Source organism: Notolepis coatsorum (genome assembly GCF_963971535.1).
Source record: "Notolepis coatsorum genome assembly, chromosome: 14".
NCBI lineage: Eukaryota > Metazoa > Chordata > Actinopteri > Aulopiformes > Paralepididae > Notolepis > Notolepis coatsorum.
Window position 1 is genome coordinate 10,109,220 of NC_140178.1, and position 16,073 is coordinate 10,125,292.

The window sequence follows — 16,073 nt, forward strand, 5'->3', positions numbered from 1 at the left end:
AAACTACCAATAAATAATGTCCTATTGTCTCAGTGTATGAACCTGTGCGGTTACATTGTTGCTCCTAAAATAAAATATGGGCAAAATAGCAAAGTTGATATGACATAAATTAAGCACCTGGTACAGATAGAAATGTATTGACTCCAGAGAGAAAATCCTTGTTAATTACAGCACCATGAAATATAAATGAAAATATAGCAATACGGCGCCTTATGGACTGCTACCTTATTTCATTGAGCTGTAATTAACACACAAGACACAGATGACCATATTCAAAGTACTTTACTCAACTGTAAAACTTTGAATTTCCCTATCGAGGTCAATGTAATGTGTTGCATCATGGGGGTCAGCCCTATGGTCCCACAGCCCCAGATTTTTTTTTCACTCAAAATTTAGGGCCTATGTTCCCACATTTCTAAGATGCTTCTCAAAATGAGGCCCCATGTTCCCGGACGAACCTACTACGAGAGGACAACCTTGTTGCCCATATATGCGCATGTCCAGAGTTAATTATATTGTATACGTTTACACCGCCTTTTTATTAAATGCTTACTTCTCCACTGTAATATAATTGTGAGATGCATGTATTATACTGCCTGTGCCTCCCCTCCTGCTATGATAACGAATGTCCCCAAGGGGATCAACAAATATGTTATATGCAGTCTGTTCAGATATGCTAGTCTAAATATCAGAATTAAAGTGATGATTTTAGTATATCTGGCATGTTGAATTAATAAGTTAATGGAATGTACTTTTCATGATTACGGTGGTGGCTCTTAAAAGAGCCTTTGGGTTATGACTGTAGAAAAACAAAAGCAGATTTAAGCGCGCTCTCCACGGATGCGGCGGGCCAGCTGGATGTCTTTGGGCATGATGGTCACCCTCTTGGCGTGGATGGCGCACAGGTTGGTGTCCTCAAACAGACTGACCAGGTAAGCCTCACTGGCCTCCTGAAGAGCCATGACAGAAGAGCTCTGGAAGCGCAGGTCGGTCTTGAAGTCCTGGGCGATTTCTCTGACCAGGCGCTGGAAAGGCAACTTGCGGATCAGCAACTCGGTGGACTTCTGGTAACGACGGATCTCTCTCAGCGCCACGGTACCGGGCCTGTAACGATGTGGCTTCTTCACGCCGCCGGTAGCCGGTGCGCTCTTACGGGCAGCCTTGGTGGCGAGCTGCTTCCTTGGGGCTTTGCCACCGGTGGACTTACGAGCGGTCTGCTTAGTTCTTGCCATTATGAGAAACTATCTTTTGTTCTTCAATCGAACAAGAATAATACGCTGCTTTGCCGAAACTCTGGCCTTATATTACTAACGTGGAGGGGCAGTCGTTTCTGATTGGTCTCCGCTCTGGGAGCTCGTTATTCCGCCTACATCTCACACGAGGATTGGAGGACTCGTCTTTTGGAAAAACCGCCAAGAAAACGTCTTTCCTGATTGGGTGAGAAAACACAAGCCCGAAAATAAAACACGACTCTCCAACTCACTGCATTCATTGTCTAACTCGTTTAGCTAAAGAGAATTATAAACATGTCTGGAAGAGGAAAGACCGGAGGAAAGGCTAGAGTTAAGTCCAAGACTCGCTCCTCTCGCGCCGGGCTTCAGTTCCCCGTGGGTCGTGTCCACAGACTGCTGCGTAAAGGCAACTATGCGCATCGTGTTGGAGCCGGTGCCCCGGTTTATCTGGCGGCTGTGCTTGAGTACCTGACCGCTGAGATCCTGGAGTTGGCTGGAAACGCTGCCCGTGACAACAAGAAGAGTCGTATCATCCCCCGTCATCTGCAGCTGGCCGTGCGTAACGACGAGGAGCTCAACAGACTGCTGGGAGGAGTGACCATCGCTCAGGGTGGTGTGCTGCCCAACATCCAGGCTGTCCTTCTGCCCAAGAAGACCGAGAAGGCTGCTAAGCCTGCCAAGAAGTAAATTATTTAGCCTCTTCGACAAACCCCACAAAGGCTCTTTTCAGAGCCACCCACCTCTTCTTGAAAATGCAATATTTCCGTTTGTCAAAATACAATTTGGTTGTGTAACTTACATTGTCTCGCTACCTCGGACATAAATATAAGACGATAAACACGTAATGCATAACATTTGACCGTGTTCACTAATGGGTACAGTGCTGTTTAGAAGTAATGTTTAATGTGATGTCTGTCTGCAGTGTTTTTGTCCCTGTTTTGAAGGCTTAACGATATAATGTAAAATTATAAATTGCATGTCATAGCGGTCAAGTGATGATTAATTTGAACTGAGAAACATAAATAGTACGGGTTATATATACAGATTACAGCATGCACAAACATAAATTGACATGACAGCAATTTGTGTATTTCCATAATTGTTGGGGCTCAACTGAAGCGGTGCGACTCGTTGAGACCATTTACCTGCCAATGTTGCTGGTCTGGATCACTATCACATTATAAATAAATGGGTAGAACTACAAGTCGTGTTTTGTAGCCGTGCCTGTTTCATATAAATAGTGGGGGTCCATAAAAGAGCCTTTTGTGAGACAATGTTCCACTTGTTCTGTATACTATAATGGTTGCTTGTGTAGATATAATGTGAGGTAGTGGGAAACATTATGTGCCAACATATGATCCAAACCAGTCTGAATAAATACAATTACAATAATGTGCTGTGTGTCTACTAATGGGCCATCACCCGTAGTCATTCCAATAGTGTCATAGGTCATTTACGCACAGACATAAATTCACCATAATGATAGCAATTTATGTATTTCCACAATAAAGGGCTCAACTCGTTGCGGTAAAGTATCTGCGTTAGTAGGACCCACTAATCAAAACGGACTTAATAACAATCAACATTCTCAAATTAAGAACCTATATTTTATATTAGTTTGTGGTATATTCTCCATATTTATATAATATTATAAAGTTGCGTTTGCTTTGTTGCCGTGCTGGAAGTAACTCGTGGAAATCAACCATCCCAAAAGTAATACGAAGTTATATACTTCGATAAGCCCCCTTCACTTCCACACACTAGAGTACAATAATAGCTTTTCATGAAAGTGGTGGGCGGCTCTTAAAAGAGCCTTTTGTTGAATTAAAGACAACGTTCTGTTCAAACGCTTATCTCTTCTTGGGAGCTGCCCGCTTAGCTGCTATGGGCTTGGCAGCCTTCTTAGCTGGGGCCTTCTTGGGCGCAGCGGGCTTTTTCACCTTCTTTGGGCTCTTGGCTGCTACCTTCTTGGGACTCTTGGCTGCTACCTTCATGGGACTCTTGGCCGCTACCTTCTTGACTTTCTTGGGAGACTTCTTGGCGGCAGCAGGCTTCTTCGTTGCTGCCTTCGCGGGCTTTTTGACCACGACAGGTTTCTTGGCTGCTGGCTTCTTGGCTTTCGGAGCGGCTTTCTTTGCAGGCTTTTTGGCTTTAACCTCAGCCTTGTTGATCTTGAAAGACCCGGAGGCTCCGGTACCCTTGACCTGGACCAGGGTTCCCTTTGTCACCAGACTCTTGACAGCGGTCTTAACGCGGGCCTTGTTCTTGTCCACGTCATAGCCGCCGGCAGCCAGAGCCTTCTTTACGGCAGCCAGAGACACACCGCTCCTCTCTTTAGAAGCAGCCACTGCCTCGACGACCAGGTCACTGACGCTGGGACCTGCCTTCTTGGGTCTGGGAGCTGCCTTCTTCTTAGCGGCCTTAGCCGGAGCGGCTGGAGCTGGAGCTGGAGCTGGAGCGACTTCTGCCATCTTCTATCGTTCTGTCTCAGATTCAACACAAGTAGAATTATGATATTGAAGCTCAGTCAGAGGGCTGGTCTTAAACACTACATGAGAGCCATGTAGACTCAACCCACCCTGTCCTCCTCTGTGCTGCCAAAATGCTCTGCCGCGTGTGTTTTCTCCTCGCCAAAAAAGAGCTCAAATACACAACTATGAATATTGCAGGAATTTAACGCCAAATGGGTCAGCAAGCCGACATATGTGCCATCAGAATTAAACCATTTGGAGACCCCTGGTGTGTTTGTGGACGCTTCAAACCACCAATTTGCGCCTTCACCATGGTGCGCAGCTATACCTTTCTCTGTTATTTATGTCTCACAATTCTTTAGATTGCATTATAATCCGACATAATCTCGTTTTCCAGCGAGCCGAGCTACCTGACTAGAGACTGGGAGCAAGATTAGTCATCTGGGGTGACGCGTTTTGTTTTAAATGGATGCTTTCCCGGTGTTGGTAAACACACTGTTGCTGGTGGCCTGTAGCGTGGGTCACCTCGACTTCGTATGAGGGATGATCACCACCTTAGATCAGAGGAAGGTTTCACGTGGCCTATATTAATCACAGCTAACATTTAATTAATTAATGTTGCAAAACATTTCATAACTGTCACACAAGAAACTTAGCTACATTTCCCTTTTGGGGAAACTAGTTTGTTGTGTACTTTAGATGCTGCATGCTTGTTGACAATACATGCTTTTTGGGCATTGCTGATCTGCTGTGTTTTCTGATTAAATTCTGCTACACTGAACACTTAGCACAATAAATAATAACTGCATTGGTCTATTTTAATTATATTTCAATAGTTTAAATAGACATAGTAGATTCATAATGAATCATCATTTCACCAAACAAACGCACCATATCAACATGTTCTGCATTTCCACAAAAGAGGCCTTGCATGGAATGTTTGTGTAGTAAAGGCAATGGAATGGTTGCTATGTATAGATTATCATATCAACACATAGTGTTGTGTCTTATTACTGAATGTTATAAAGAAGTCACAACAGAACAGTAATATCATGCTTTTCAGCAGTGTTTTACCGACTACCACTACACACAAATTAGGCATTTTCTTTTGAAAGTGGTTACCAACGGTTACAGGCAGCCATACTGGAAGAAACCGAACAACACAAACATTACAGTTTGTGTTTAGCCTATAGGTCAGATATACAGGCCTCTATTGTTAGGGCTCAACTCATTGTGAAGTAAAGTATCTTAGAATGTGGTGCAGTAGGCTGCCAGCTACATTTTTGATACATTCAGAAGAAATAGCTCAAGGAATGAAACATACTATATGTTGTCAGAGTCATACTTGTATTATTATCTTGTACCACACTGAGGTACTGATACATGTAGCTCATGGTGAGACCATGTCGGTCTGTGTCATCTGTTTATGATCGGTAATAACCCAAACAAGAGGAAACCTGCTGTGTGTGTGTATATATAAATATTTATTGTAAGTCAAAGCAGTGACAGATGTCACCAATAGGTGCTATCAAGGTGCACAAAATCATTGTCTTGGAAAAATGCAGTTTCATGTCGATTATTGCTTGGCATAAGGGAAAACTCCAACATTTTGGGAAATTAGCTTATTTGGCATCTACCCTGGAGTTAGACAAGAAGATACATACAATGTTTCTTCTCTGTGCATGCAGTAGGAGTAGGAAGACACGCACCGTTAGCCTATCTTAGCGTCAGTCACTGGAAGTAGGTTCCTCCATTAGCCTAGTTCCCAACGTCTTCCTACTCCTACTGCATGCACAGAGAAGAAAAAGGTATGTATCTTATTGTCTAACTGCAGGGTAGATAGCAAATAAGCTAATTTCCCAAAATGTTGGAGTTTTCCTTTAATATCAATTGTGGCTATGGAGTTTTGCTAAGAGAATAATATAGTTGGGTTATTACGGCTTTGCGCGCAAACAGTTTCCTGTGCGCGGGAAATGTGCCACAAAGCCTCTCAACCAATCGTATACAAGAAGCCACGCAGCTGTATTTGCACAATTTGACATATAAAACGGCAGCAGTGCGCCACTGTTTCCACATTCGTTGCTCTATAGTTCCGATTGATGATCATGCCTGAGCCAGCCAAGCCAGCGCCCAAGAAGGGCTCCAAGAAAGCTGTCACCAAGACAACCGCCAAGGGAGGCAAGAAGCGCAGAAAGTCCAGGAAGGAGAGTTATGCCATTTATATTTACAAAGTCCTGAAGCAGGTCCATCCCGACACCGGCGTTTCTTCCAAGGCCATGGGGATCATGAACTCCTTCGTTAACGACATCTTTGAGCGCATCGCCGGAGAAGCCTCTAAACTGGCTCTCTACAACAAGCGTAGGACCATCACTTCCAGGGAGATCCAGACCGCCGTCCGCCTGCTGCTCCCCGGTGAGCTCGCCAAGCACGCAGTGTCCGAGGGAACCAAGGCTGTGACCAAGTACACCAGCTCCAAGTAAACTTCCCTGTCCATCTAACCCGTATTCACCCAAAGGCTCTTTTCAGAGCCACCCACTTTGTTTTGAGAAAGTTATCCCAATGATCCGACAAGGTCAGGTCACGTGACGAATGAATAAACTCATCGCTTTATGAATTTGTTTTTTTTCCTGCACCATGTCTAGGATGCTGCCTGTCATTGGGTTTCGCCACCAGATGGAGTAAGTGCTCTAGTAGGTGGAACAAGAGCCTCCCAATACATTTTAAAATGGGAGACATTTGAAGTTAGGATTAACTGATTTTGGAAGTAAAATTGAGCTTTTTGGTTAGGTTAAAGGTCAGGAGTTGGGTTAGGGTTAAAGCAGGGTTGAGGGCCTCTAGTTGGCTCCACGTGCAGCTGTTTGCTATGGGCCTTTAATAGCATCTAACTTCTGACCACACACTCAGAGTTAACAGTAACAACCATCAATCAAAACCATTGCACACAAAATATATACATGTGTCAAACCTGATGTATGATAAACTGGTATGTCAGTCAGACTCTGGCACATTTAGAATTACAATGCATTTGCAATTTGGGACCACAAACCTATATTTTCTAAAAAAGTGCATCTAATCTTGTTGATGGTAGATTGTAGATAGATAGTAAATATATAGCAGATAGACATGGGGGCCGAAGCTTGCTAGAGGCTTTCGTTAATGAAAGTGTGTAGAGAGGATATGATATTTTAATATGAACTACATAGATATATTAACACATTTCTGTTTGTTGGGAACCGTTTTTGGGTCATAGTTTTATGAAAATAAATGGTTTGATGGCTAAACACACCTAGGAGCGTTTCTGCAGAACCAATCAAAACTCATTACAACATCAAGTGACTTGATGTCTCCCAATGGCATTCCTCCAGCTCAGTGGACAGTGGACTTTGTTCTGCACTCGGTAAGATCTGGTATGTCATAAATGTCTAGATGTAACAGTACTGTCTACCTGTGTATGTCATGTACGTCATATATGTTATGATGAATTGAAAATTTGGGACCCTGATGTAATTAGACGAAAGCCTTTCTCTGGTCTGCATCCCATTAACAATTGTGTGTATTATGCTGTACTGTATTGTACCCATTCTGCAATCTGTTAATAACATTTTCAATTAATCAATTCATTTTGAGAAGCATCTTAGAAATGTGGGAACATAGGCCCTAATTTTGAGTGAAAAGAAAATCTGGGGCTGTGGGACCATTGGGCTGACCCCCATGATGCAACACATTACATTGACCTCGATAGGGACATTTAAAGTTTTACAGTTGAGTAAAGTAGTTTGAATATGGTCATCTGTGTCTTGTGTTAATTACAGCTCAATGAAATAAGGTAGCAGTCCGGTCCGTGTACGTTTTGGGTCCGTGTACGTTTTGATAGTTCGTTTTTCGTTTCAAAAGGAAAAACGAAAAAAAACGGAAATACGAGGTGTTTCCTATTTCCGTTTGAAACCAAACTCGAAAAAACGGGGGAAAACTGAAATACGGACCTGTTTTTCGTATTTTGGTATCAGAATCAAATGAAAAAAACGAGTCAATAATGGGCCGTGTACGTTTTGATAGTTCGTTTTTCGTTTTTGATGTGAAGAATGGAGAACGGAACCACGTGACAAGTACATTTTTCAATGTAAAAGCCATGCACAATCTAACGTGAACGAATATGTATAACGTTATGAATAAATACATGCATACAGATCTATACCAGGGTAACGTTATGATACATACATTTTTTGTTTTGTGCATTTCATTTAGACATTATATTTATTGTCCGTGTGATTGAAAACTTTATTAACAGATTGCAGAATGGGTACAATACAGTACAGCTCAATACACACAATTGTTAAGGGGATGCAGACCACAATAATCACTTCATTAAATATCGCTATTGCACTATTGTTGGATGCCAAACATTTTAGTTGTGCTGTATTATAATGGCTACATTTGAATCTAATCTAAAACAGCATTGCGTTAGTCAAAAACCCTCATTGATACTAAACCAGGAACCCACATCTGAGAATATATGTATTGGATATGATTTAGTCCAGAATTCCATAACTGGTGTGGAGATACCAGAGGAGAGAGTGAACCCAGAATATTATCATACTACATTATTTAATTGTGCTAACTTCTAGTGGAGAAGTGGTTCACAGCCATATAATTAGAATGTCCTTCTGTTTTTAACTGAATCTCTTTCATTGTTTTCAAATTATGTCCCGGAAATTAACACGATTTAATTAATAAACAAGGTATAGAGATATGTGATGACGTCGATGTCACTATTCAGATCCTAATAATGCACCTGCATAATATGTGTTCATCAATCAATCAATCAGATTTATTTATATAGCACATTTAACATGACACGTGTCAACCAAAGTGCTGTACAGAGGGTGTAACGGATCCCCGTATATTGAGTGGTGTAGTGATTGTTAATTGTACATAATTCACCCACGGAACTATTGTTAGGAACAAGAGTTCCGCCCGAACATTATAGGAGGTGGCACTTACTGCCACCACGGGTCAGTCGTTCTGCACGCAACGGAGCAGTAGCTTGTTGTATTTGGTGTATTGAATAAAAGCTGTTCGCTCTACCGAGCTACCGTCTCCGACTCCCATCTCTCGGCACTACACTGGTGACCCTGACGTTGGTCTCGCTGAAGTATCAGGGACCGAACCGAACATGGCAAACGATGCCGTTATTATTCGATTGCCGGAGTTTTGGGAGCATTCTGCGGCGGCGTGGGTCGCGCAAGCGGAGGCGCAGTTCGCCCTACGAGGCGTTGACGACGACGCCGCGCGATATTACCACGTCGTCTCGAGCCTCGGGAGCACTACAGCGGCGAGGACGGTAGGCTTCATAACAGCTCCGCCTGCACGGAATAAATATGAGGCGTTTAAGACGCACCTACTCAGAATATTCGAGTTGTCGCCGTCTGAGCGGGCCCGACGCTTGTTGGATATACGTGGCTTGGGAGACAGCAAGCCGTCGGCGCATATGGAGATGATGCTGAACCTGCTGGGCGCCGAGCAGCCGAACTTTTTAAGAGCTGTTCCTCAGACACATGCCGCCACGGGTACAGACGGCACTAGCCAATACAAACATTGTGGATCCCCGTGCTCTGGCGGAGGAGGCAGATCGGTTCTACCTGGCCACTCGACACTTTACCCCAGGGCTAATAGCCTCGACTCGCGGTTACACGCCGCAGGGGGGAGGGGCGAGGAAGAACAGGAGCAGCGCTGCCGCAGGCCTGTGTTTTTACCACGCACGTTTCGGCGCCAGGGCGACAAGATGCCGTTCCCCTTGCACTTTCGGCATAACGCAGAAACGCAGACACCTGCGCCCAGTAGCAGCGGTGAGCGCAGGTATGTCGGACCGGCTGCTTTTCATTAGAGACACACTCTCCGGTTGCAAATTCCTCTGCGACACCGGAGCTCAGAGGAGCGTCCTGCCAGCTACGAAAGAGGACACCGCCGGCGATAATAGAGGTCCACGCCTGACGACCGCCAACGATACCCCTATCCGCACCTACGGTACAAGGACCGTGGAACTGTGTTTTGGGGGCCAGCGGTTCACGTGGGACTGCATCACGGCCGACATTTCGTTCCCACTACTGGGGGCAGATTTCCTGGGTGCACACGGTCTCCTCGTGGACATTAGACATGGCCGCCTAATAAACGCACAGACACGGGCTTCGTTGGCATGTGTCCGCGATGAGGCGACATACGGCGGCCTTCTTACAGCTTTCACCGACCACGAACCCCTCACGACGTCTGAGTCAAAGGTAGCGGAGCCATGGTCGGCACGACAACAGCTCACGTACGATTCCGAGTGCGCCGCGAGACACGTCGCCGAGAAGCCCAACGTCGGCGTCGGAGCTGTACAGCCGGACCTCGACTACGTCAACAGGGGCTCGGAACAGGCCTCCGACCACGACATCCAGGCCCTCGGGACTGCAGATTCCAGGCTACGCCTGGAGGACGTCGCGATTGGTCACGCGGGTCCGACGCTGCTGGGTGACCTGTCCACCGGACACCCTAGCCCACAGGCCCCTGAGGACTGGCGAAGGCTCGCCTTTGAGGTGGGGTACAACCACCACAAGGTTGAACCCGCCCACGTAGACATTTCCCAGCCCTTAGAGCTGGCCCTCTCCCCCCGCCGAGGCCGTCCGCCGCTACCCCGGGACCCGCCAACGACGGAGCCGCCGTGGGCCTCGTCGACGTCTGTGCCCCCGGGTGTCGGGGAGGACACGGGCGCTTGCGCCGCCCCTACCTCCCCGCCCCTGGCTTTCCGCACTCACCGTGGCCGGTTCATGCCCCCGGGCGCCGTGGAGGGCGCAATCGCTTGCACCGCGCCCCGGGTTGTCCGCTCACGCCGCGGCCGGGTCGTTGTCTCTCCCCGCCGTGGAGATTTTGACCATGGTTGAATTCTGGGGGGGCTTGTGTAGTGATTGTTAATTGTACATAATTCACCCACGGAACTATTGTTAGGAACAAGAGTTCCGCCCGAACATTATAGGAGGTGGCACTTACTGCCACCACGGGTCAGTCGTTCTGCACGCAACGGAGCAGTAGCTTGTTGTATTTGGTGTATTGAATAAAAGCTGTTCGCTCTACCGAGCTACCGTCTCCGACTCCCATCTCTCGGCACTACAGTGGCTTATAAACGTACTGATGGTATAATCACTGTTTTATTTATCCGTTTACATCGTATTACATTTCCTTTTAAAACAATAACATTCTCACCGTAAGAGATATGGCCTCATACGGGTCCATTAAAACTTGTTGCCTATTCCTTCTCTCGCAATGCACTGTCAACAAAAGCCAGTGACAGCGACCGGAAAACACTGCCTCGCGACATGGATTTACATCAATTAAAGTCACACACACACAGGCTTCTATCAATTCTAATAACAAAAAAGTCCTGGATATTCATATTATATATAAATGTAAATATTCCTAAACACAAATATTACACAGGTAATTACTCAAAAAATAATATTATATTGTCAATTTTATTTACTATAAATGCACCCAAACTATTTAAAAACGCATGTATGTCGAGTCAAGGGGGCACCAGTGTCAATGATAAAACAGTATGCAGATTATATGTCCCGCATTAAACACAACACCAGAATTATGTTAATATTATGGAGCACACCAAGAGCTAATAACTCAAAATGATATTTCAGCAAAAGCAATAAGGAACTAGATAATAACCCAACGCAAAGTCTTCATTTTAGAGGAATGGAAGCTTTGTTTACAAGTACCACTTGCATTAGAACTAGTCTTACTTTGTGCCATTGAAAGAAAATCCCAATTTGGCTAAACAATCAATGTGCAGTGTAGTAATTTAAGACGGTAAAGGGATGTTATTTCAGTCTGACCCAATAGTTATAAAGACTGGATTGACGTTTACGAAGTGTTGGGGAGACAATTCAGTTTCTTAATTTTGGAACTAGTTATACATTACAATAAATTAATGTAGTAAGTTCAACAACGTATAATTGACTCATTCGGTGATAAGGTGGATGGCTCTGAAAAGAGCCTTTGGGTTTTGGACAGTTAAGAGTTGAATACAAGTCTAGCCGCCGAAGCCGTACAGAGTGCGTCCCTGTCTCTTCAGAGCATAGACCACATCCATGGCGGTCACGGTCTTTCTCTTGGCGTGTTCGGTGTAGGTGACGGCATCACGGATCACATTCTCCAGGAAGACCTTGAGAACACCACGAGTCTCCTCGTAGATGAGACCGGAGATACGCTTCACTCCGCCACGACGAGCCAGACGGCGGATAGCGGGTTTGGTGATTCCCTGGATGTTGTCACGAAGCACTTTGCGGTGACGCTTAGCGCCTCCTTTCCCGAGTCCCTTTCCTCCTTTACCTCTGCCACTCATTTTCACGAATAGATGATGATTAAATGTTTCAGTTGGCCAAACCCATGAGTATTTCAAGCCTCTTTGAGGACGTTGTTGAAGCCAACGAGCGCCGAGACAAAGTGTGGGGGGAGGGTTTGAGCTTTGGCCAATAGGGTTCCTCTGCAAGTTTGTCTTCTTGGCCCCAACATCTACACAACATGTCTAGCCCACATAACCTGTCTGGAACTAGTGATGTGCCAAACGGATCATTTCAGTGAGTGAGCGATTCGATACACGCTCACCGCAATGAACCGATTCACGTAAGCGACTCACGGCTCACGGATCATTGACACTTCCGGAGGAAGTTCCGTAAGCCAAAACAAGAAGCGTGAGCGCGAGCGCGGAAAAAAATTGGCCGATGTTATACAATTACATACAATTATACATACAATTGTTAAGGGGATGCAGACCAGAGAAAGACTTTCGTCTTGTTTACATCAGGATCCCCCTGTTTACATCAGTAATCATCGGTAACATTTAGAATTGATTTCAAGGTCCTCCTCCTTATATACAAAGGATAAACATTGCGATCATCTACAATGTTAGATGAAAATCAGGGATGCAGCCTTTGCTAACTATGCACCAAAGTTATGGAACACACTACCTATGGACATTAGGGAAGCTAGATATCTTAATATTTTCAGAAATAAGCTAAAAACGTACCTCTTCACCATAGCCTTCTAATACACCCCGCTGACTGTTGATTGTACTGTAGCACTATTTTACTCTGGCCATTCTATTGCATAATTTTACTATCTATTCTACTATTCTATTATTGCACTGTATTATTGGTGTGCAAACCAGTCAACTTACAAAAAAGAGCCTGTTGGAGGATTTCAACAAGATAAATGCGACAACATTGCAAAATATTTCACTATAATATTTCAAAGTGAAGTAAAAAATATTATAATAATTATTTGATCATGTTAAATAAGTGTGACTGACTGACGACTGTGACTCACAGCACACAGCAGGCGCAGCAGGCGTCGGTGTCGGGACACGCCTATTCATAGACTACTGTTGTTTGACAAAAGACACTCATTAGCGCCACTCGACTCCTATACAACCAAATAAGTAGTATGCTATTCATTCAGTTGTCTGTGTCAATGTCTGTCTATTCATTCAATTTATCATAGAAACGTGTCAGACTCTAGTTGAGCCCCCGATCGACGATATCCGTTGAGTTCATTGTGTGTGTCTGTTGTGCATGCCGGGGGGGGGGGGGGGGGGGCGCGTGAACCGACTCATTGCCAGACGTGAGCGATTCGACTCACGCTCACGGCAATGACTCGGCTCTTATGAACGAGTCGCTCATGACCGACCCATCACTATCTGGAACAAGGCAATAAGGAGGCTAAACCACCTGAAAGTGCTCTGCAGAAGGAGGAACAGTGATTAGAATATGAAAGCTACTTAAAACCACTCTGACTATTCTACCCCCACCTGGAGCAATGTGGCAAATTCACACCTTAAAAAAACTGAAAATATTACAGAATCTAGCTATATAAAAATAAAAGACAGTATAGGCTATAAATAGACAATAATGTTCACCAGTCAGCTGGGCTGAGAACAGTCAAAGAAAGAATGGTTGTCCTGGGAAGTAGATTTGTATTCAAATCAGTTGATAATCCCTCACTGATGCAATACACCAATCTGTTTTAACAAATATGGAAACGATTGATTGAAAACTTTATTAACAGATTGCATAATGTGTACAATAGAGTATGGCTCAATACACACAATTGTTTCCCCCCATTTTCAATTCATAACATTTATGACATACAGATACAGATGAGGGATTGAGGAGGGCTGGTAGCACTGACCTGACCCAACAGGTGACACATTTGGAGCAATGTATGGCTCGTATCACAGAGTTACAGCTCATTGTGTGTGTAGTTTGTAAAATTGTGCTCTGAATAATGTATTTCCCTTGCCTGGCTCCACTTCAGAGTATTATACTAACGTGGAAACCTGCCACAGCCTCTACACAACCATAAATATTGGTAAAATAGCAGCTCAATGGATGTTAAATACTTGGAAAGAAATGTACAAGGACAGCATGATTGATTTTTTCTCTCGAGTGATGTGTCAACGTTTGAGTCTGTTAATGACATTATGAATTAAGCCCCTCAAACTAGTTCAGCATGAAACCAGATGGAAATCTGTGGTCGCTGAGCTGATTCCTCTCACTACCTGCCCTCAATGAGAGAAGGGGCGGAAAAAGGCTATTTGCCCTTAACTCTGAGTTATATGTATGATTGGAACATGTATAATTATGGGTGTATGGTCATTGGTTACTTTTTAGCTGTTGTTGATTGCTGCAACATTGAGTTGAAAACCAGTTTGTTATCCTGAATTTTAAACTACCAATAAAGAATGTCCTATTGTCTCAGTGTATGTTACATTGTTGCTCCTAAAATAAAATATGGGCAAAATAGCAATATATACATAAATTAAGCACCTTGTACAGATGGAAATGTATTGACTCCCGAGCTAATTCCTCCCACTATACCTGCCCTCGAGAGAAAATCCTTGTGTTAATTACAGCACCATGAAATATAAATGAAAATATAGCAATACCGCACCTTATGGGGACTGCTACCTTATTTCATTGAGCTGTAATTAACACAAGACACGGATGACCATATAAACTACTTTACTCAACTGTAAAACTTTGAATTTCCCTATCGAGGTCAATGTAATGTGTTGCATCATGGGGGTCAGCTCTATGGTCCCACAGCCCCAGATTTTCTTTTCACTCAAAATTTGGGCATATGTTCCCACATTTCTAAGATGCTTCTCAAAATGAGGGCCCATGTTCCCGGACGAACCTACTACTACCAGAGGACAATTATAGATTGGGTGTAATTGGCTATAGATATACCATTAAGAGAAAGGGGGATACAATCAGATACAAATGTTTCAACAAATTTGGGAACATGGGCTTAGTTTCAGTCATGGGCAAAATAACAGAGGGCATATGCTTATATGCACTTCCTTTTATTACATTTTGACTCATCCACTGTAATATAATTATGTGACCTGTATGTATTATTCTAATATATGTTGTACCTCCCCTCCTGCTATGGTACCGAATGTTCCCAAGGGGATCAATAAAGGAATATAATATTATCATGCAATTTGATCTGCTTTAGCCAACAAGAGATGCTAGTAGTATAAATATCATAATTAATGTGATGATTTTAGTATAACTCGCATGTCGAAATAATTAGTTAATGGAAAGTACTTTTCATGATTACGGTGGTGGCTCTTAAAAGAGCCTTTGGGTTATGAATGTAGGGAGAGAAAAAAAAAGCAGATTCAAGCTCGCTCTCCACGGATGCGGCGGGCCAGCTGGATGTCTTTGGGCATGATGGTCACCCTCTTGGCGTGGATGGCGCACAGGTTGGTGTCCTCAAACAGACCGACCAGGTAAGCCTCACTGGCCTCCTGAAGAGCCATTATAGCAGAGCTCTGGAAGCGCAGGTCGGTCTTGAAGTCCTGGGCGATTTCTCTGACCAGGCGCTGGAAAGGCAACTTGCGGATCAGCAACTCGGTAGACTTCTGGTAACGACGGATCTCTCTCAGCGCCACGGTACCGGGCCTGTAACGATGTGGCTTCTTCACGCCGCCGGTAGCCGGTGCGCTCTTACGAGCAGCCTTGGTGGCGAGCTGCTTCCTTGGGGCTTTGCCACCGGTGGACTTACGAGCGGTTTGCTTAGTTCTAGCCATTATGAGAAAGTATGTTTTCTTCTTCACTCCAACAAGAATAATACGCTGCTGTGCCGAAACTCTGGCCTTATTATTACTAACGTGGAGGCGCAGTCGTTTCTGATTGGTCTCCACTCTGGGAGCTCGTACTCCGCCTACATCCAACACGAGGATTGGAGGACTGGTCTTTTGGAAAAACCGCCAACAAAACGCCTTTCCTGATTGGGTGAGAAAACACCCCGAAGATAAAAC

General features: G+C 44.5%; 6 protein-coding genes across 6 annotated transcripts; 2 read left to right on the forward strand and 4 right to left on the reverse strand.

Annotated features, from left to right (window-relative positions):
* Positions 1-821: 821 nt before the first annotated feature.
* LOC311239925 (histone H3.2-like) lies at positions 822-1,232 on the reverse strand (the record flags this gene model as incomplete). The annotated part of the gene is made up of 1 exon (XM_084328368.1): positions 822-1,232. One exon carries the CDS (start codon positions 1,230-1,232, stop codon positions 822-824), a length of 411 nt encoding a protein of 136 aa, XP_084184494.1.
* A 294-nt stretch (positions 1,233-1,526) lies between these two features.
* Positions 1,527-1,919, forward strand: LOC311239926 (histone H2A-like; the record flags this gene model as incomplete). Its single annotated transcript, XM_084328369.1, has 1 exon — positions 1,527-1,919. One exon carries the CDS (start codon positions 1,527-1,529, stop codon positions 1,917-1,919), a length of 393 nt encoding a protein of 130 aa, XP_084184495.1.
* Positions 1,920-3,082: 1,163 nt separating this feature from the next.
* LOC311239927 (histone H1-like) lies at positions 3,083-3,703 on the reverse strand (the record flags this gene model as incomplete). Its single annotated transcript, XM_084328370.1, has 1 exon — positions 3,083-3,703. The coding sequence occupies one exon, from the start codon at positions 3,701-3,703 to the stop codon at positions 3,083-3,085; it is 621 nt and encodes a 206-aa protein (XP_084184496.1).
* Positions 3,704-5,808: 2,105 nt separating this feature from the next.
* Positions 5,809-6,183, forward strand: LOC311239929 (histone H2B-like; the record flags this gene model as incomplete). Its single annotated transcript, XM_084328372.1, has 1 exon — positions 5,809-6,183. One exon carries the CDS (start codon positions 5,809-5,811, stop codon positions 6,181-6,183), a length of 375 nt encoding a protein of 124 aa, XP_084184498.1.
* A 5,594-nt stretch (positions 6,184-11,777) lies between these two features.
* On the reverse strand, positions 11,778-12,089 carry LOC311241261 (histone H4; the record flags this gene model as incomplete). The annotated part of the gene is made up of 1 exon (XM_084330026.1): positions 11,778-12,089. The coding sequence occupies one exon, from the start codon at positions 12,087-12,089 to the stop codon at positions 11,778-11,780; it is 312 nt and encodes a 103-aa protein (XP_084186152.1).
* A 3,342-nt stretch (positions 12,090-15,431) lies between these two features.
* LOC311239930 (histone H3.2-like) lies at positions 15,432-15,842 on the reverse strand (the record flags this gene model as incomplete). Its single annotated transcript, XM_084328373.1, has 1 exon — positions 15,432-15,842. One exon carries the CDS (start codon positions 15,840-15,842, stop codon positions 15,432-15,434), a length of 411 nt encoding a protein of 136 aa, XP_084184499.1.
* Between the last annotated feature and the right edge of the window lie 231 nt (positions 15,843-16,073).